The sequence below is a fragment of the Mchenga conophoros genome, linkage group LG3 (genome assembly GCF_057382185.1).
Source record: "Mchenga conophoros isolate Kocher_MC1m ecotype Shallow Benthic linkage group LG3, M_conophoros_male_GT1.1, whole genome shotgun sequence".
Lineage (NCBI taxonomy): Eukaryota > Metazoa > Chordata > Actinopteri > Cichliformes > Cichlidae > Mchenga > Mchenga conophoros.
Genome location: NC_140528.1, coordinates 64,235,194 through 64,255,854, shown reverse-complemented (window position 1 = coordinate 64,255,854; position 20,661 = coordinate 64,235,194). Strand labels below are relative to the sequence as shown.

Here is a 20,661-nt window from a genome sequence, read left to right as displayed (position 1 = left end):
GGTTTTGTTTTTGGCACCAAACTGTTTTATTCCAGGACTTTAACAAAGTGGCACATTCTGTATTTTCCCCATTTTGGGCTAAAAATAATTCATTCCCAGTTTAATAACCCTCGTCACATCGTATCCAAGAGAATTCATCTATTACAGCGACATCTTGACTTGTCTTCAGTCAAAGTCTTAGTATTCCTTCATCTGTGGAGTTAAATCCGATTTATTCATGCAGTTATTGAATTAGCATTGTTTTCCATAATAAATCTTCCCAGCCTTGCTTTCACTCAGATACACAGCAGTCCTCTCTGACAGTAAATATGTCTTGCAGCATGACTATCATTCAACTGAGCGCTCGCATGATTTGTTTTGCTTCTGCTTACTGAAACGTGTCTGGCTGAAAAAACACAAAGACAATCTATCAAACAAATGGCCCCGATCTGGGTTCCTATGAAAAAACGGTGTAGTTTACAAGCGTATGTAAACACGCATATACAGCGGTTAAACATATGGGGCGTGTTTGCGCAGAGACCCGCCATGGCACAAGACACATCTGCTTTCTCACAGCAAAGCTACAGTTACCACATATACACAACACAAAATTACCCACACACTCCAAAACTGATAGTTAAGTCAAAATAGTCGCACACACTAGTGCCCACCACAGAGAGCACCCAGGTCATGCACACGAACACACAAAAAAGGGACAGTGTGAGAGCGTTTAGCCACAAATCTCCGGCCGGTGCTGACTCACTTCCAACCAACCAGCTAGATGCACTATTTAAAAACGCCTGAGCCATCTGCTACCAAAAAACTCTCTCCATTCCTTTATCAATAACTCCAATCTCTGCACTGAGTGAGCCGCTGCTTGTTTGTTTGGCCACCTCTGCATTTTCCTGCAGACTTTAGCACAACTAAGAGGACTCTGCGGGCTGCCGTTGGTTTGTTTCTGTGTTTGCTTGCTCTGTGGTGAAAGAGGATCAGCTCGGCTGCCCTGAGAGGATGCTGAGATAGATTTTTTTTTTTTCATCCGATTGTAATCCCCGATGTCGAATATCCCTCGGAGTGAGCTTTCCCTGCAAAGCAGCTACAGCTAGAGCCAATGAAACTGAGATTTGGCGAGGGAGAGAATGAAAACGATCTATCCGTCATCAAGAAAAAAGCCACACTGGCCTCCAGAAATGCTTGAAAGGCCTCCTGTGTACGAGCCCTGCGGTCAGCGCTTTCTTAAGTTGATTTCCGACCAAATGTTTGTCGTTTCCGTGCCAGTTTTTGATACACAGCGGCCGAGAATAGCTTTATTGTTGCCGTTTATGGTGGAGCCAGCTCAGAGGAAGATTTTATCACATTCGGTTAACACACAGGAAACACGGTCGAGATCTTCCAACTCTATTTTTTTTTCCACTCTTTTGTTCAGTGTTTTCCCAGTTTTATCTTTATAAGGAAATCTTTTCAGCTACTTTTAATAACAAACAAGAGACAGATTGATAATCTGTCTCTTGATCTTTCCCACCCAGAGGTGCGTTGCCCTCCCATCGTGACTCTGAAGAACATCTTTCTGTCCCCTCCTGCTTGTGGGAGAAGAGCAGTGTCTCCAGGCTTTTTTTGCCTCCTCAACTGTCGTCCAGGTTACAGTCTCCAGGGGAACAGGAAGGCGGTGTGCCTGAGCTCTGGGAACTGGACAGCCAATGTCTATAAAGCTGTCTGCACAGGTAACTGTGTGTGTGCGTGTGTGTGTGTGTGTGTGTGTGTGTGTGTGTGTGTGTGTGTGTGTGTGTGTGTGCGTGTGTGTGTGTGTGTGTGTGTGTGTGTGTGTGTGTGTGTGTGTGTGTGTCTTTTCCTAAAGAGGGAATCTATCTTTCCTTTCTGCAGGACTACGGTCAGGGCAGCGGTCAAAGCTGCAGTGGCTGTAAATTGTCTCTACAGTTGTAACAAGGAAGTAAAAAATACAGAGGCCAAGACCCCTCTGCTTGAAGCTCTGGAGGCTGAATGATGGAGTTTACAGTTAGGTTTGATCATTTTGTTTCTCCACATGACTTTGGAGTAGAAGAAGGGCCTGTATGCTCAGGTCCAGAAGTATTTTTGGAATTTTGCCACCACAGTGCAGTCAAGATATCAAACAATCAAGATGCGATTGACGTGCAGACTTTAGGGCTTAAAAAAAAGTGTTTGTTTTGGATTTGTTCTTTTTAAGGATTTTTTTATACACAGTCCCCCATTTTCACAGGCTAAAAAGTAATTGGACAATTGGCCAGGTTAGGTCTGCTCCCTCATTAATCCAGGACAATCTAAGCACATAATAAACTTAGATTCCTACTTCACTAGAACTCTCAATGAGGTGTGAAAAATGGAGGCGACATCCAGATACTTATAGACCTGACTATGTAAAGGAGTCGTTTTGAAAATACAGACATTTCCTGTCTTTCTAAGATGCAGAAGGATCACGTCGGTACACCAAAGTGTGGTCAAAAAGTTCTGCATCTCTGCCAATTAAAATGTAAAAAAACACATCTGATTTAAATTTAGCCTATGTATGCTTCAGAGTTATCACTTTTGTAACACTTTAACTGTTTGTGATTCCTGCTTGGATCACTTGTGCATTCCTGATTCTTGCAGGATCTCCTGCTGTCAAATGATATGATGAGAAGGGCAGGTGAGAACTGAAGAGTGTATTTCTGTGGTTGAAGAATTCCTGCATTATAGATAGACAGCTTCAGTTGTTTTTTCCCTGAAGAAATTGTATTGTAGGTCTAGACCCAGCTATCATAACCAGTGAAACTTCAGGCAGTTTGACAGAGAAGTTACTTGTTGCTAACTCTGCAAAGATAAAATCCCAGATGCCAAAGTGCAATTTGTCAGAACAGAAATCCCTTGAAGCTAAGCTGGAAGCAGTCCAGAGGCACACAAAGAGAAGACCTTGAAGGTGAGATTGCCCAGATTTAAATAAGCTAAGGTTCCTAGTTATGTCAGGATGGGAATCTGGCATAAACATTTGCCGAATCAAATATGCAAAGCCATCTGCTGTGATGACCCTTTGTGAATATGGGAGCTGAAATAAGCTTCATTGCTAGGGTAGCAGAACTATGGGGATCCATTTTGTCATTTTGTGTGTGGTTAAAATTAGCAGGTGATTATTTAGCCATAAAGTTGGGAAGAAGAGGAAAGCACTTTGCATTTCTCCCTCCAATACTGAGTAATACACAAACACCCCCGAGGCCTCATGATTAAGATTTCTGTTTAAGACCATTTCATTCCTGTGAAAAACAAGATACAGCATTATTAGAAACTTGACTTGAAATCACTGCCGCATCTGACTGCCAACCTTTTTTTAGTAGTTTTGCGTGTCGTATGTGATAAATGCGGTCAAAAGTTGATTTTATATGGCATGAATGGGTGGGAGCTTTTAACAGGGAGCTGTATTTGCAGTTCAGAAATAGAAGTGCTGTTAAGAGTGAAACATGAAGATAGAGAATAAATGGAGAAAGAGGATGATATGAAAAGAAAAACAAGAGGAAACTTGGAGTGAGAATTTTTCCATTCTGTTATTTTTTCTCTGCTCTTCCAAAGGCGAGTATGAAGCTAATCTCCCCCCCTTAAAGCAGACCTCGGGTCACTAACTCAAACCATACTGTGTCCGAGCTTTCGAGTCTATCCCCTCAGCTCAGACTGGGCTCTGGAGATCATTATAACAGACTGCAGTACTCCAGATGCCTTGCAGGTGAAACAGGTGGTGCAGAACTGCTCTCTGTCCCCCCACCCCACCCCAAATGTCCTCAGTACCCTCATTTCCTCATGGAGAAAGTTTGCTAATGAAGGAACTTGTGTCATTAAGGAGAGGAAGAGGTGCCATAAAGATGAAAACGAGGGGAGAGGTAAGGCGGACGGGGAGGTGAGAGGGGAAGATGAGTCATCTGTAGGTGTTTTAAAATTACATGGCAGAGAGAAGATGAGTTTTTCTGATACTGTCAGACACAAATGGGCTGGAGGGAGGAGAAAAAAGATATAAAAAAAAAAGAAAATGTAAATTAGCTGGAAAGAATCAAGAAGGAGAGCTGCAATATGGGCGGCACATAACGAGCGCGAGAAAAGTTGTTACAAAGATGAGAGTGTTCGACTAAAGCTTCTGGCCTTCCCCTCCCCTCACTTCATGTTGATGACACCCAGAGTGAAATATGTTTCCCTTGTTATAAAGATGAAAGGATTCGATCTGAGCTCAAGTGTGTTAGTGTTTAACGGAGACGGATGCCTAAGTGGATGGGTCATCGGGTCCAGATGGGAGCAGCTCTGTTGCATAACGCAACAGGCATGACCACCGCCGATCGATGGGAGAAATCAGCTCTTGGAGGCTGAGCTTGTTTCCTGCAGGCTTGAACTGCGTTCAGCTGAACTGTGCTGGCTTCTCATTATTACACCATGCTGTATGGAGAATGAGACAAAGGAAGAAAATGTTTCATGCAAGGGTCACGGTGGCTCCGACAGCCAAGCAGGTGGACTGCTGAAGGTTTTTTCCAAATAAAGCTAAACTTCGTCCTGACAGTGCCTAGCTGTTTCCTGCTGGAACAATGAGAGGTTTTGTGCATTATCTAAGGGAAAAGACTATTATAATCGAAGTAAAAGCGTTGAACTTTGTGCAGATAGCTTTTAAAAGCTAGGTTTGTCAAATGTTTGACAGACACTTGATATGAGGTTTATTTATTTTTGATAAATTATTGAACCTTAGCAAACACCAGCTCTATGTGGCACAGACATTTGAGTCGTAGTTGTGTGGCACTGTCTTCACAAGTAGTCGTCCAGGCTGCTGGAGCTGCTTTTTACCAGTGGATTTACAAACCAACATAACTCTAGCTAATTTGCTCAGAGAGGGCTATAATTATCTTGGAATTGTCTTTTTTTCCCTTCAAACAATCAAAGTACAAACTGATTGAGTAGAGAAAACAAAAAGAATTGGCCAGCAGCTGGAAATTTTCTTTATTGATTTAGTTAACTTTTATAACCAAAAGCTGGTTTTGTTCAAAGCCTTTCTGACTTTTATCTACCTCTGCACTATGAGGTGTTTGGAGAGTGCTACAATACTCACATAAACAACAAATCATACGAGCTTAGAGTGCTAAACAAAAACATACTTTTTTTTCCTTGGCTCTCTTCATAGAGTTGTAAAAACATATAAGCAATTCACTCTGTCACAATATCAGATTACTGCTACAGGATTCATGATCAGAATCAGCTTCATTGGCCACATATGTGTAGCATACAAACAAAGAATTGGGCTTTCTTTGTTCTCAATTTACATAACCGAATAGACAATATGTGTGGCATATTTGTATTTATAGGTGCAGCGGTGCAAATATGTTGGAATAAATACCAACAGGTGAAGTGAATAACACTGATTATCTCTCCATCATGGCACCTGTTAGTGATATATATTAGGGGGCAAGTGTACATTTTGTTGTCGAAGTTGATGTGTTAGAAGCAGGAAAAAAGGGCAACCGTAAGGGTTTGATTGAGTTTTGCAAAGACCAAATTGTGATGGCTAGATAACTGGTTCAGAGCATCTACAAAACGGCATCTCTCTGGGGTGTTCCTGGTCGGCACTGATCAGCAACAGAAGTGTTCCAAGGGAGGAACAGTGGTAAACCTGTGCCAGGATCATGTGCAGCCAAGGCTCATTGGTTTACATTGAGTAAAGGCTGGCCCGTGTGGTCTGATCCAGCAGACGAGCTACTGTAGCTCACATAGCTGGAATTGTTCAATGTGGTTCAAATTGACAGGTGTCAGAATACACAGAGCATCAGAACCAGACCATAGAAGAATGGGAGAAGATCTAGTCTAATGATGAAGCATTGTTGCAGACCATGCACATCCTTCCATAGAAACAGTACTCCTTGATGGCTCTTTCAGCAGGATAATCTGTCCTGCCACAAAGCAAAAATGGTTCAGAAACGTTTTGAGGAGCACAACAAGTTTGAGGTGTTGGCTTGGCCTCCAAATTCCTTAGATCTCAGCCCAACCAAGCATCTGTGGGATGGGCTGGACAAACACGTTCGATCCACCTCACAACTTACAGGACTTAAAGGATATGCTGGTAACATCTTGGTGCCAGATACTACAGCACACCTTCAGCAGTCTAGTGGAGTCCATACCTCGACAGGTCAGGGCTGTTGTGGTAGCAAATGGAGGACCTGGTGGTCATACTATTGTACCTAATCACAAACATCTGGTAAGAATTTCATGTCAACAGCACCTTTAGCCAATTTACTTAAAAATTGTACGTATTTGGGGTCAGTAGCAGGTATGTTGGTGGACGTTGAAGTGTAAGTAACAGGATAACAGTGTTTTGCAGGTGCAGGTAGTTGTCAGTAGGCTGGAGTCTTAATCAGGCAGTTCGAGGAGGTGAAACGTTCATATTTAGATACCACTGTTATTATCAATCAATACCTCTAGACTGCAATACCTCTAACAAAGAACTAACAGCGATTTCATTTGAGCTTGATGCATGTTGATGTGCTGGGAGTGACGAAGGGAGTGTTGAGCTGGAGTAAAAGCAAGAAAGAGTGCTTTTTATTCCGTGTCTTTACTTGGACTGCACAGAATCTAAGAGCGAGGTCTAGTGGTGCTGGAGCACGAGCAGTGGTGCTGTCTCACTCTCTCTTTGATTGCTTATCAACAATGACAAACTGCCTTGTTATGTTTTAAGCTGTTGGGGGCAATATGACATCACACGCCTGCTCTATCAGCGATAATGAGGAGCAGGTTGAGGTCAATGTCTGCGGGTTATGATGAAGGAACATCTGCAATAGTTGAATCCAATTTCATTCTCTTCTTCTTCTCCACCTTTTTTGTCCCTCTGTCTTGTTAGATACTGAGCCACCGTGGCTACAGTGCCCCGACAACATTGTTGCAGGGACAGTTGAGCGCCGCGGCACGGCCATCGTCAGCTGGAACGTCCCAAATGCCACGGACAACTCTAAAGAAGAGGTTAGATATTTGAGTAAAAAACAGTCAAATTAGATGCTACTTAATTCTAGAATAGCTTGATAATTATGGGGTAATGGTTTCCCGCCCTTGGTATCAAAAGTTTGTTGTATCCACAATAAACCTGTAACATATGATAAGAGGGCACAAGCATGAGCTAAAGTACAGTATTTATTGCATACATGGCATGTGACATTCTGTGGTTTACTTTATGTGGTAGGATAGATTACATGGCTGTTTTGTAAAATTCTCAATTAATTTGCACAAAAGTAAATCTCTTCTAATTTATTCAGCTTTCAGCTTCCTGCTTTGAAAGCAGTTTGACTCTCTTCTTCTTCACATTTTGTTGTCTCTCACTCCTCCAGGTGGTGGTCCAGGCGAAGCCAGTCTATAGTCTTCCACAGCTTTTCCCCATTGGCAAGGAAACCATCACATACTTTGCTACAGACCGCTCTGGAAATCAGGCCAACTGCTCCTTTACAGTCACCGTCATCGGTGAGCTCATCCTTCTGGGGACCACATAAAACCAAACAATGGATGCTGCATGTGGCCTGTGGCAGATTACAGAGAGCGAGGGGGGGGCAGAGAATTCGGTCACACAGCGTTTATGTTGTGTTTGGACAACTGCTCCTGTCCTATACAGAATCAAATAAATGATAAAAAGTGCCTTTTTTTAGTAAGCAGAGTTTGCATGCTCCGTGCTCGTGTGGTTGTCTCCGGGTACTCAGACTTCCTCCCGCAGTCCAAATACATGTGTGTTAGTTTAACTGGTGATTGTAAACTGGTCGTGCTGTAGGTGTGAATGGTTGTCTATAAAAAGTGAATATGATTGGCAACTTCAAGCAACTATGGACGAAATAACTACTGGCAACATGAAGTGGGCGGGCTGACATATGACCTGATAGTAAACGCATTAGAGGGTCCCTAAGTTGTGACTCCATAAAGTTGGAAAAGGCTCAAGTTCCCAGATGACTCTGAGTGAGATAAGTGGAAGAAGAAGATGGATAATTAGTGGATAAATATGCTGATACAGTGGGACGTAGTTTGTAAAAAGGGTAAAGACAGTGAGTGTCTTTTAAGGTCCAAACTCGTCACCTCTCAGTGGGGACACTTTACCGCCAGTTTGTTACTGGATTGCTGCAGTTTGTTTCAGTGATTTCACCGAAGCACTTTCAGAGATTTTAATTGACTAACTTAGCAGTAAGTTCTGCTCCAGCAGGTGCCAAACACTGTTTGCTGTTGAGAGTGAATAACAGGGGTGTCCCATGTCAGCCACCCAGTAATCACTGCAGTCGGGGGAAAAACCCCAAGCATGGTAGCTGTGAACATTTCCATATGTTATTATGTTGGTGGAAAGTTGTGGGTTTTTTATTAGAGACATGTGTTCAACTCGTGCCCTCTGACACTCTCTGCTGCTGCTGCATCGAGAAAGTCAGATGACAGAGTCGCACTCGGCTCCCCAACGTTTTTTTTTCCTCACTTTATCGTCTGTTCAGCTCTTTGTTTGCTATAAATGCCTTTGTACCTAAATATTATTGAGTTTGCGGCCTGATTTAGTCTATTTATAGTGACTGGCGTTCAGAAATGTGACTTTAACAAGTTTTCTCTGTCTGTGCGCTTACTTTCTGTCTGCCTCCAGATACGGAGCCCCCGGTCATCGACAGGTGCAGGTCACCGCCCGCGATCCAGGCCACGAACGCAGAGACGGCGGTGGACTGGGAAGTCCCGCAGTTTTCCGACAACTCAGGTATGTCTGGTCGCTCCTTCTTTAGACCGTTTATTCTTTTGCAGCTCTGTTCCACTCTGCTCCACCCACTGTCTCAGTCGATGATGGCTAAACAGGATCTTTTCCTCTGGGAGATTGGAAAAAGAAGGTTCTGCGAATAACGGTGAAGGACACTGGACATAGAGGACCAACTGTAAGTGGGTGCATGGACGCCTCATTAGCGCGTCTGTGTTTAGAGAGAGAACGGGCCTAGCGGACAGATGAAGCTGTTACAGCGTCTGCGAATATCATTAATGCGAAAACAGATGGAGGCAGTGGAGAGAAGCAGGTGTTATTGCTATGAAAAAAGTTCTTCTGTGGGAATGCGTGCTCATTCCACCCATTTTTCACACAGTCTGGATAATTGTGCGAGCAAATGCAGTACTCGAGTCAAATGCTTTGGACTGTCAGTTCATTATGTTTGTGGGTTTTTTTGTTTTTTTTAATCAGAGTGATTGTAGTTGTTATGTTAAGACATTAATCACTGTCTAGGTGAAGCTGACGCTCTAGCAGTACACCCACTAGAAAAATATCTGTTTAATTTACAGCATAAGGACTTCACCTAAGTGACAGTTCTTAGAAGTGTTGTTCATTGGCATAAAAAAAGTAAAGTTGTGCGGTGATTGTGGTTCTGTGGTGACTCGAGACTAATCACTCACATTTCATGGAGCTGCTCTTAACCGATTCCTCTCTAAGACAGTGTAAATGTAAACCTAGAAAACATTATGGAATACGATTGCAAGAAAAATGTTCTGTATTTTTGCATAAATATGACCTTGAACATTTACACAAGTGCAAAAAGTAGAGACAGAGAGCCCAATTACGTAAATATAAATATTATACTGGGATGTGTGGGGTTTTCCTTGGCTCAGAATGACTCTTTAGGGGGAAAGTATGCACGTAAGCATGATTGGTTTGCACATAGCTAGGCAAAGATTCTTAATTACATTAGTTAACAGAAGAGTTTTGTTATTTTTGGCTATTTTATAAAGAAAAACATCTGAGCTTTTCGGGGGGTTTTCTCGAAACTGAAAAGTGTCAGGCCTAAAATAAATTATCCACAGCAGGTGAACTATAGGAAATAGGAAGAATTTCAGTAAAAACCTGACCCAGGATCTGACAGGCACATCTGGACCTTCAGTTGATCCATCTACTGTTCACTGAAGCCTCATCAGAAATGGTCTCAGTCGAATTGTGGGTGTCATGAAGCCGTTTTTAAGGAAGGGCAACCTTGAGAAAAGGCTATGAGGTTTCAGGAGCCAGTTTTCTATCCCCTTTTGTGGAAAACCAAAAACCAGGAGCCACAGAAATAAACAGACATCTTAACCTAAGAGAGAGGGAAGGCAGAATAGTTCGTACAGTAGCAGTGACGGTGCTTAGTGGGCTTACTGGGAAGATGAAGTGAGTCGAAAGTACAGGCAGGTACTTCTTTTTACTGGTTAATGTGCGAATTTCCTGACTTAGACTTAATTTGCAAATATGTCTTCAGGCTTCACTTTGGATTAACTTTTTTTTCTTTTTAATTCAGAATAATATAGTGAAGGATGAGATAAATTAAACATGTACTGCGATGATTACAGAGGACAGAATTATTTGAATGCAGGGCTTCATCTTCAACATGTTATGTATTTTGTGAATTTGTGATTTAATAACTTGCTGAAATGAAAAAGGCACGTTGAGTCTGCTCTTTATCAAACTTTTTTTTGCAGCCGTGTTTCTAAAAAGCTAAAACGGGGCCACAGAGCAATAAATTCAACATTGAAACGTTCTTCAAGGGTGTTTTGACAGGCAATAAAGCTGTAACTGGCAACTCCAGGACTCAATACACAACCAAATCTGAATGCTATAAAAGTTTGTATGAAGGTCGCTTTGCCAGATAGACTAAATACCGTAGAGCCGGGTGAATTTGTCCTGGCGCTCCGACTGTACCCAAACAGCTGGGGTGGTGACAGACAACAAACCAGACTTCTTCGGGCTCCAGCCGGGCTCATGTAATGCACCGACTCTGTACATAAATAACACTAACAGTGATTACGTGTGTGTGTGAGTGTGTGTGTTCACAAATTCAGACCCAAACACAGGCGCCAAAATTAACATCTCGCTCACCAAAGCCCCAAAGTGATCATTCCCCACCTGCCTGCAGAGGTGCACCCCCATCAAACACACACACACACACACACACACACTGTAATAACAGGCTACTGCGGCTGCTTCAGGTCCACACGACGTCAGCCTGGGGCTGCTTCGACGTCAGTGTTTTGTTTTTCCAGGCCCACACCCTGATGCCAGCTCTATATATAGTCATGACTCTGGAGACACGCACATACAAACACACACACTTGGGCTAAATATAAGGGGAGACTCCAGCAGGCCAGACATGTGTCAGCCCTGTTGGAACGGCGGTGCTACTGTTAATACAGGAGATGGATCAGAGTTAAACGAAAGGTTGATCCCTCACTTTTCCCTCCTCCTTAATCCCGTCTGTGTCTCTCACACTTGGTGCAGATGTTTCATTGTTCTTTGTCCACAACCTGTGTGTCAGCCTAAACACCAACACACTCATACACTCCGCTCATCACAGCAGCCTCTCCCAGTGCTCTATCCGTCACTTTCTTATTTTTTTTTTTTTTAGCCAGCTAGACTTAAGTTTCCTTTTCAATTCCCAGACCTGGATTCTTTTTTTTTCTGCTGCCACGCGATGCCCAGACACATTATTCCTATGTTTAACATAACAGCTATGGTTCATAGGAGTGACTCATTTAGTCCTGGAATATAAACTAAGGCTTAGAGTGCCCTCTGCAGGAAAACCAGAGTAACTTCGGATTAGAGATGAAGACTTTTAAACTTGGAAAAATAAGTTCCCAACAGCAGGTGTAAAGAGGAAAAATAGAAAACACTGTTAGACCAAAAATATTAAATCATGGATACATTTGCGTGCAGCGCTATGTTCTGATTTTAATCAGTTTAAAAGCCCCAAAAGATGCTCCATGTTAACCCTCACATCAAACTGTTATTTTACATTGACTTCTTCATAATGTGCAGTAATGTGCACAAGTCTGTAACGTTAAATGTTTCTCGGACCATTCTTGATCTTTGAACATTGGCTGCTTTCCACTAATTTTCAGCTCGGACCTTGTAGCAAAAAATTCAGATTTTTGATATTGAAGCCACTTGACCCTGACCTGAGAATCATTCAAGCATAAAAATGCAGATACAGAAATGTTATTTTTGTATTTGGTTATAGTTTACTGATGAATAGTTGGGTAGCTAGCACATTTTCTGAAAACAGCAGTTTCTGTCTCACACTCACAGGATGCTTTAACCCACCTAATACTACTTCTTTGTACAGTCCATATGATTATGCTTTTTCACAACAAGATCACCAGGAAGGGTCAGCAGAAATGAAATAATCATCTCTCTGTCTGTCTTTCAGGCGGTCGCCTCACAGTAACCAGTCGCCACAGTCCAGGCTCTCTGTTTCCAGTAGGAGAGACTGTGGTGCAGTACACCGCTACTGATGCAGCAGGAAACAGCCGCACATGCAACCTCACAGTAACTGTCCAAGGTATAAGAGCACCCCTGCATCTCAGTGACGTACCTGCACCCCAAGGAACCCTTTCTCTCTTTTTTTTATCTTGTGTGATGAGAATGAAATACACAGTAAATAAAACAAAACACCAGTGTCAGTGTCCTTTTGCAGTGCCTGAATTTTTCAGTTTCATTGTGCAGTCATGCATGAAGGTAATCAGACACTGAGCTCCGACTTGAGAAAACCATGGAAGTGCATTATGTGTATCTGCTCAGGGACAACGTGTGACCAGCCGTACGTCCCAGTGAATGGAGAGTTCATCTGTTCTGAAGAGGAGGAAGGAGTCAACTGTACTCTCCACTGTAAAGACGGCTATAGCCTCACTCAGGATGCTGTCCACAGCTACTTCTGTGCCTACAACGGCATCTGGGAGCCAGCCTACTCTCCAGACAGACCAGACTGTTCATGTTAGTGTGGCAGAATATATATATATGTTTATACATACATGCTGTATGCCTCACTGTTTATTTTCAGTTTCAGAAGAAGAATTTTTCTTCTTTAGGAGGTAGAGAACATCAGTGTGCCACCGCCAAAACAAAACATTCTATAAATAAAACACAACTTGACCATGAAAATCAGCAAGAAAATACAGACCTCTTACCTACATACATATATGTCATACATAGATACATACAGGGTGCTCTGTTTAAGCTGTTTTAACCTGGCTACAGCAGCTGCAAGCCTCTTTGCAACCCCCCTCCACCTCTGACCCTCCTTTTTATTGTGTATTTGACTTAATCAGTGTCACATCTGATACCACTGGTGCACGCTCTGTTCTCTACAGGTTTTCTCCAGTGCAAATAACCTTTTTTTTTTTTACCATAGTAGTGCTGACTGAAGTGTCCTTTATGTCCTCTCCAGTGAACCGTATAGCCAACAACGGGTTTAAGCCCTTCGAGATGCTCTTTAAAGCATCTCGCTGTGACGACGTGGACCTCGTCAAGTCATTTACTGGAGAGTTCAACAGCAAACTGGGAGGCATGGTGAGGACTTCTATCTCTGCAAACACATGGATAAGCTGTGAACCAACTCTTGAATACATGTTGCATTTTGTGGTTTGTCTTACAGCTGCCTAAAATTTGTGGCAATGACGATGTCACCTGCAAGCTGGAGGTGATGTCACAGGGACACTGTCTGGAGTACAATTACGACTATGAGAATGGATTTTCTATTGGTAGGATTACCTGGCAAAAATCCCCGAATATAACACTTATGTCTTAAATTAAACATTTTCACGATCATCTTCTCTCTTCTTGTTTTACACCCTTTAGTACCAGGAGGTTGGGGGGACAACTGGGGCACTCAGGGCTCCCAGGACTATGCCTACTTTGAATCTGGCTTTGCCACAAGCACCCGGCAGCTCCCCACCCAGAACCAAGACGGCAGCATGCAACTTCACCACCGCACCAAGAGGCACAGAAAGATCAAAGGCCCGACTAAAGACCACAAGATCCAGATCTACTTCAACATCACAGGTAGAATGTCTAAGAGATCTCAAATGTCTGAGTTGCTACGCTGCTACTGCTGACTGTCAAAAGCTTTTTAAAGGCTGCACATTAATGTTGCCACAAGCAAAAACAGAGCGAGAATCATGTGTTTATTTATTTTCGAAGAACAACGTACAATAGCTCAAAAAGCTTGAAGCTTAGCATGTCTATAATCTTTCAAGTGCAGCATTTTCTTGCTCTCAGACACGCCTATGTTTCAGTCGTTTAAACTTTGGCCATTCTCCCAGCAAGCATCCCTTTGCCCCTGTCGAGGAACGACTCAATTGAAGTGGCCAATCAGAAGAGGCTCCTGCGGATGCTGGAGCAACTTACCAATAGACTGAAGAGAACACTGTCCAAGCAGCCGCTGTCCAATTTCCACTTGTCTTCAGAGATGATTATAGCAGATCCCAAATCACTGGAAAGCAAGAGGGCGTCTCTCTTCTGCAGGCCGGGCTCAGTCCTCAAAGGCAGGATGTGTGGTGAGTATAGGAAGGTGCACCCACCTAACCTCAGGGTTCCCTTCATAACAGTATGAAAGCACATTGCGGTATTGCTTTTCCTAGCCTCTAACTGTGAATGCTCTTTCAGTCCAATGTCCAGTGGGAACCTACTTTTCTCTTGAATATAATGAGTGTGAGAGTTGCTGGCTGGGTTCCTACCAGGACCAGGAGGGTCAGCTGGAGTGTAAGTCCTGTCCTGAAGGAACCTCCACAGCCTACCTGCACTCCCGCAGCATCGCTGAGTGCAAAGGTACAAAACATGCACATGAACAGAAAGACGTCTGTCTTTTTGTGCTCAGATTTAAATGTTATTTTTCATATATGGGATTTTTTTTCTGTTTCATTTGGCTGGTGACGTGGTGATATTCATTTATTTTCAGGGCAGTGTAAGCCTGGTAGTCACTCTCGAAATGGGTTGGAGATCTGTGAGTCATGCCCCCTGGGTCACTTCCAGCCTTCTTTTGGAGCCAGAAAGTGTGAGGTCTGTCCCGATGAGACTTCCACAGTCACCAGAGGAGCCGTGGACGAGACAGAGTGTGGAGGTGATATAGTTTGACAGGCATAAAGTACACTACCCTAATGTCTTGCTAACTTAATTTATTTCCACTCTGGTGAGACCTAATCATTCCTGAGAAGAAAACCAATATTTTCCCAGCTTCTAATCAAAAACATATTTGTTGGAATTTGGCACTGATCTCCCATTATATCAAAAAAGTTAATTCCTACTTGGAAAAATTAGATAGTTGCCCTTTAAAGTTGGATGGAATAATCTAGAAACTCAAAAGTTTTGTTCCCAGGTTTCCAAGTTAAAATACATAAATAATCTACAACCTTTCAGACTTGGAGCTGTTAGGTGTTTTCCAACCAGCAAATGCTGCTTGTTTCAAATGTTTTTGGGTGATCCTGCCACTTCACCTGCTCCTCTAATCCTCGAATGTTTCTTTTTCTATTTTTTCCTGCGCCCCTCTTTCGATTTATGGGCTCTCTTGGACAGTCCCCTGTTCAGCAGGTCATTTCTCCCGCACCGGTCTGGTTCCCTGTTACCCCTGTCCCAGAGATTACTACCAGCCTGAACATGGCCGCTCTTACTGCCTCTCCTGTCCCTTCTATGGGACCACCACAATCACAGGGGCCACCACCATACAGCACTGTTCCAGTAAGTGTGCACGACTGCTAGTCTTGTCTGGGTGCAATATTCACGCAACACTCTGATACAAACACTCCAGTCCTGATTTGATAATATTTTATTTTGGGACCTGATAAAAACATTGAGGTTGGATTGAAGTTGTTTTTTTATATATATTGAAATCTTCTGCTCAGCAGGGGATTGGAACTTCTTGCACCACTGTTAAGTAGGTTTGGAGTGTGATACAGTAACTGCAGGAGGCAACATGCACAAAGTAATACAGTTCTCCTATAGTCCCATACAATACAAAGCAAGGTTTAATAGGTAGCTACAGTTCATTTGGACCAGATTTTGCATTGATTAATAATTATAGAAGCCCCCCACCCCCACCCCTCCTGTGAATTTCATTAGCATTAATGTGACTTTTAAAACACCCGTTCACGACTCGTTAATGTGACTTTTGGATAAATCAGGTCCCGACACAAGCTTGTCAAAGGGATGAAGTTTATTGTTAATGTGTTAATTAAATTTGCTGCCCAGTTTGTCTCACTCTTAGCTCCAGTTTTGATGTAAGTCTGATGTTGGCAGCCGTATGCTGACTCTGTTCACACGTCAGATTTATATGTCAGTGTCATTTCTGCTTTTCTGAGTTGGCATGTGAATTAATTTATGTTAGACATCTGGAGAACATGCCAAGTGAAGTCAGCAGAGAGTAAAAATACAAGAAACTGCTGCGCGTCTGTGTAAGACCGTGCTGCCACCGCTGCAGTTGTGTGCTGTCTGATTTGTGGTGTGACAGCTCGGTCCAACTTGAAACACGATTACTGCACAAGATCAGGGGAAATGGAAATAATTTGGCTTTTATTTCTCGGCGGCAGAATGGAAATGAAAAACACTGTGTCTGAAGGGTGGGAATGAACAGAGGTTTGGACACGCTGCCAGAGTTGAATAAGAATAGTTTTTGTTCAGCTGGATGTCAAACGTCTGCCAGTCTGGTAGCAAAGGGAAAGATCCTCGCTGTGTTTTTCCAACTTGTCTTTGCTTACACTGTCTGTGTTTTCTCTGGGTGTCATGGTCAGGCTTTGGCTCCAGCTTTCTTCCAAAGGAGGAGAGCGTCACTGCAGCTCCCGAGGTGGAGGTCATTGATGAATACCAATCCAGCAGTCAGGTTTGCCTTTGTCTTTTCTCAAAGTCCCACTCTTTACCATTAAAAAAGCCCTGAATACCAGGCGGTCCCACAGTGACTGGAAAATGTGGTGTGAACAAAATGATTGCTACCGTGTGTAAATTTAAGGCAACTTGCAATCTGGCTTTAAAGACGAGGACCAGGTCTACGATCATTGCAGTCAGGGGTTGTCTTCAAAGCAACTTTGAGTCTGTTATATATTAGTGTTTGAAAGGTCAAGTTACGCAATTTATTTGTTATAATTCAGTGATTCACTGTAATAAATAATCAAAAATTGCAATTCTGTTGCAGTTCTGTTGCTATCTGCGTTCACAAAGACTCACTTTAAACTGAAAGTCACATGATCTTACTTCCATTCAGAGTCCAGGCAGAGCCTCATAGATTTAAAACAGCAACTCAGGAAAAGTGATGTAGTTGGAGCAGGATGGTGATTTAACTGTAAAAGGAGACAGTGCTTTATAAAGAAATATAACCAGCATACAAACACTCAGCAGAGATTGGAGTGGAGTCCAGTGCAAAGAGATGCAGATGTGTAATTATCATCAGCACAAATTGCCTCAGAGTAATTACACTGTGTTGGCAATCTGTGTGTTTATAAATTAGGCAGCGGTTATTTGCAAACCTTTGCCAAACTGCCTGTGAGCATTTGCAGTGTGTCTGGTTGTCGATAGACAGGAGACAGGCTGCCTAACACCAGCTGAGCTGTGCAGTCGCTCAGTAATTGCTTTGCACGCTCACCCTCTGCTTAACCAATCATCAGGCAAACACTGATTTTTCTCATTTGCAAAGATATTCCTTGTTCTAGTTTTGTGTAACTGAACAATTAGGATTCATTTGGAGCTCTGCAGATTCTGCATGTACTCATAGAAAAAACAAAAGCCTGTTTGTATAAACATGGATTTGCACTTGTTTCCTGTTGAATGAACCGTTCGTCTGCCTCCCATTCAATTTTTAAGTACTCTAGAAACCACACGTAAGCCCACAGTCTGAGAGTGAAGAGCTCTAATGGGGTGATACAGTAATATGAGGTCATTAAGATTAGATAGGGCCTGATTATTCAACACCTTGTAGGATTTTTAATTCGACAAAGCTTGTCTAGTCTTAAAAACTAAAAGCTTTACCTTTCTTACATCCACATGTATGAACAACATGAAATTGCAGGGACCTCAGGAGGGTTTGAACCCACAACTTTCCTGTTTTAAGCCAGCAGTGAAACATCTGGACCGTAGTGTCTGATACCGAATGAAGTTAGCTTTTCATTAAACTTCAATAAATGAAAGAATTGGCAACACTTTAATGTCTAAAAGTAAATATTTCACCTAGCTTCTTTTTGTATTTGGCTGAACAGAGACTGTCTCCTATTACTGCACCTTAAAATCTAATATCTACCTTTCACTGCTTGAGAATTGCACACATGCTTTTTCTTAGAGTATTTAGTGCAGAGTTTAGGATAACCATCTAATGTTAACATATTTGAGAGGACTTGATATCATTGTTTCATCTGCTCTACCCACAGGTTTTCCATGAGTGCTTCTTGCATCCGTGTCAGAACAAGGGAACATGTGAGGAGGTTGGAGCAGGATATGTGTGCACCTGCATGCCCGGGTTCACAGGTAGATCACCCATCAGTAGATCAGTGATAATGATTGATTCTCATGTGACATATTACAAGAACTGGATACACCCTCTGATTTCACGGTCAGGTGCCAAGTGTGAGATTGACATAGACGAGTGTAACTCTGCTCCCTGCCAAAATGGAGGCCTGTGTAAGGACGGCATAGGAGACTTCCAGTGTCAGTGCAAGCCTGGATTTTTAGGTAAAGGGACCTTTGAGTTTGTAGCTCAGTATGCACAATACTCAAAACAAAGGTTGGCAGGTTAGGGTCAGTGATTATTTCAAGACCTTGCAAGTTTAGGTTTGACTTGCAAGTTTCTGACTGCACATTTTACAGAGCTATGACATCGATACACTGTAATATTTATATAATATACTCTATGTGCAACATTAGTGTATCTCATGTTTGTGCTTATTCTCCTGCTGTGTCTCAGGCTCCTTGTGTGAGGCGGAGGTAAACGAGTGCCACTCCAACCCGTGTCTCAATGAAGGCGTGTGTGTGGACGAGGTCAACAAGTTCGCCTGCAGCTGTTCCACGGGCTTCACAGGTTGCACACAAACTGACGTAACAATAATAGTTACATGTAGTGTGTAATATCAGATAAGTCTTCATGATCAAATGTCAACAGGATCTCGTTGCGAACTGGAAATCGACGAGTGCCTGTCCAACCCCTGTTTGAACGGCGGCATGTGCGAAGACATGGCCGGTGGTTACACATGTAACTGTGCCGTTGGATTCTCAGGGGACAGCTGTGAGATCGACACTGATGAGTGTTACAGCTCTCCCTGCCTGAATGGAGGCTCGTGCCTGGATGCTGTGAACAGTTTCAGGTAATAAACGTCCAGATGGAAAGCAGGAGTGATGGTATCTGCTGCTTGAAATAAACAGTGCAGGAAAGAGTACTCATTTCTGATGAGATGTTTTGTATCTGCGTGATGAAGTTGACACGGACAGAATGTGGTCGGTTTTCAAAGTTAAAGTCCCCTCATGTGCAGTAAGTTATTGTGCTGCATTGTTAAAGACTGCAAATAAGAAGTTATTGTACACGCTTGTCTTCTTCCTCTGTGTCAGATGTCAGTGTGTGGAGGGTTACCGAGGCCGGCTGTGTGAGGTGGATGTGGATGAGTGTGATCCGAACCCCTGTGTAAATGGGGCCAGCTGCTTAGATGGACTGGGGTCCTACACCTGCCGCTGCCTCCCTGGGTTCAACGGAACCAGGTGTGAGACAGGTACTATAGGCCAGATGGCACATCACCATGGCAACTCTAGATGGAGGAGGACAGGGAAAGATGTAATTAACGTGAAATGTTTTCAGCTGTCAGTTACACCTGACTGTGTCTGTCAGAGTAAAGGGTCGTCATTGGTTAACCCCGGATAGCCTTTTGTCTTTGGCATCTTCGTCTGGACAAGTGGTGAAGATGATGGATGGAGAATTTCATGCAACTATAATAAAAAAATATTTAAAAAGTGTTTTAAAAAATAGACTAATAACAAATTTCCTTTCTTTGGATTTTTGTAAAATTTCAAATAAAACACCATATTTTGAAAATATTTATGGATAATGTTTGAGCTTTTTATAAGAGAGTTAGAAAGAAATGTAGTTGGGAAACATCAGCAGTAACTAAAATAATGGGTTTTTTGCATTTTTAAGTTAAATGAAATCACCGTTTCTTCTCTGTCCTGTCAGAGATGTCCTCTGCCTTCAACCTGGACTTTGAGGTGTCTGGCATCCACGGTTATGTGATGATGGACGGAGTGATGCCAGCGCTGACCGAAATCACCTGCACCTTCTGGATGAGGTCATCTGACACCACTAATTACGGCACGCCGGTGTCCTACGCTGTGGAAGGCAGTGATAACGCTTTCCTTCTAATAGACTACAACGGGTCAGTGATGCAGCGAGATTTAAGGGGCAGACGTTTTTTAAGTATCACTTTCCCTTCACGATTTTTTTCTTTCTTTCCGGCGTTGCCGCAGGTGGGTGCTGTATGTGAACGGTAAGGAGCGGATCACGGACTGCCCTGCGGTGAACACCGGTCAGTGGTACCATATCGGTGTGTCCTGGAGGAGCTGGGATGGAGACTGGAGAATCTACATCAACGGGAAGCCCTCAGACGGAGGCAAAGGCCTGTCAGTCGGCACCACTATCCCAGGTGTAGTGCTATCCTCGGCCAAGACAGATGTTCTTTGAAGTCATTAAATATGCAACATCAGTGATAATTAGCTTTTTCGTTAGCTAATTTAATTTAGTAAATAACCAAAAACCCTGGTGGTTAACCTCGGTCCTCGCTGTTGTCTGTAGCTGGAGGTGCGCTGGTGTTGGGTCAGGACCAGGATCAGAGGGGGGAGGGCTTCAACCCTGTCGAATCCTTCGTCGGCTCCCTCAGCCAGCTCAACATCTGGGATCGTGTTCTCACACCACAGCAGGT

General features: G+C 43.0%; 1 protein-coding gene across 2 annotated transcripts in view; it reads left to right on the top strand.

Moving 5' to 3' along the window:
• Positions 1 to 20,661, top strand: part of svep1 (sushi, von Willebrand factor type A, EGF and pentraxin domain containing 1) — a 108,843-nt gene that overhangs the window by 68,518 nt on the left and 19,664 nt on the right. For both annotated transcript variants that reach the window (XM_085266676.1, XM_085266673.1), the window contains exons 7-28: positions 1,506 to 1,700; positions 6,845 to 6,963; positions 7,326 to 7,455; positions 8,600 to 8,707; positions 12,159 to 12,290; positions 12,530 to 12,721; positions 13,176 to 13,297; positions 13,383 to 13,488; positions 13,586 to 13,789; positions 14,050 to 14,283; positions 14,393 to 14,554; positions 14,685 to 14,846; positions 15,299 to 15,460; positions 16,510 to 16,598; positions 18,133 to 18,229; positions 18,320 to 18,433; positions 18,666 to 18,779; positions 18,861 to 19,062; positions 19,304 to 19,461; positions 19,920 to 20,118; positions 20,210 to 20,385; positions 20,535 to 20,659. In XM_085266676.1, the coding sequence (XP_085122802.1) occupies positions 1,506 to 1,700; positions 6,845 to 6,963; positions 7,326 to 7,455; positions 8,600 to 8,707; positions 12,159 to 12,290; positions 12,530 to 12,721; positions 13,176 to 13,297; positions 13,383 to 13,488; positions 13,586 to 13,789; positions 14,050 to 14,283; positions 14,393 to 14,554; positions 14,685 to 14,846; positions 15,299 to 15,460; positions 16,510 to 16,598; positions 18,133 to 18,229; positions 18,320 to 18,433; positions 18,666 to 18,779; positions 18,861 to 19,062; positions 19,304 to 19,461; positions 19,920 to 20,118; positions 20,210 to 20,385; positions 20,535 to 20,659 (3,302 nt within the window). The remainder of the gene's footprint in view (positions 1 to 1,505; positions 1,701 to 6,844; positions 6,964 to 7,325; positions 7,456 to 8,599; positions 8,708 to 12,158; positions 12,291 to 12,529; positions 12,722 to 13,175; positions 13,298 to 13,382; positions 13,489 to 13,585; positions 13,790 to 14,049; positions 14,284 to 14,392; positions 14,555 to 14,684; positions 14,847 to 15,298; positions 15,461 to 16,509; positions 16,599 to 18,132; positions 18,230 to 18,319; positions 18,434 to 18,665; positions 18,780 to 18,860; positions 19,063 to 19,303; positions 19,462 to 19,919; positions 20,119 to 20,209; positions 20,386 to 20,534; positions 20,660 to 20,661) is intronic.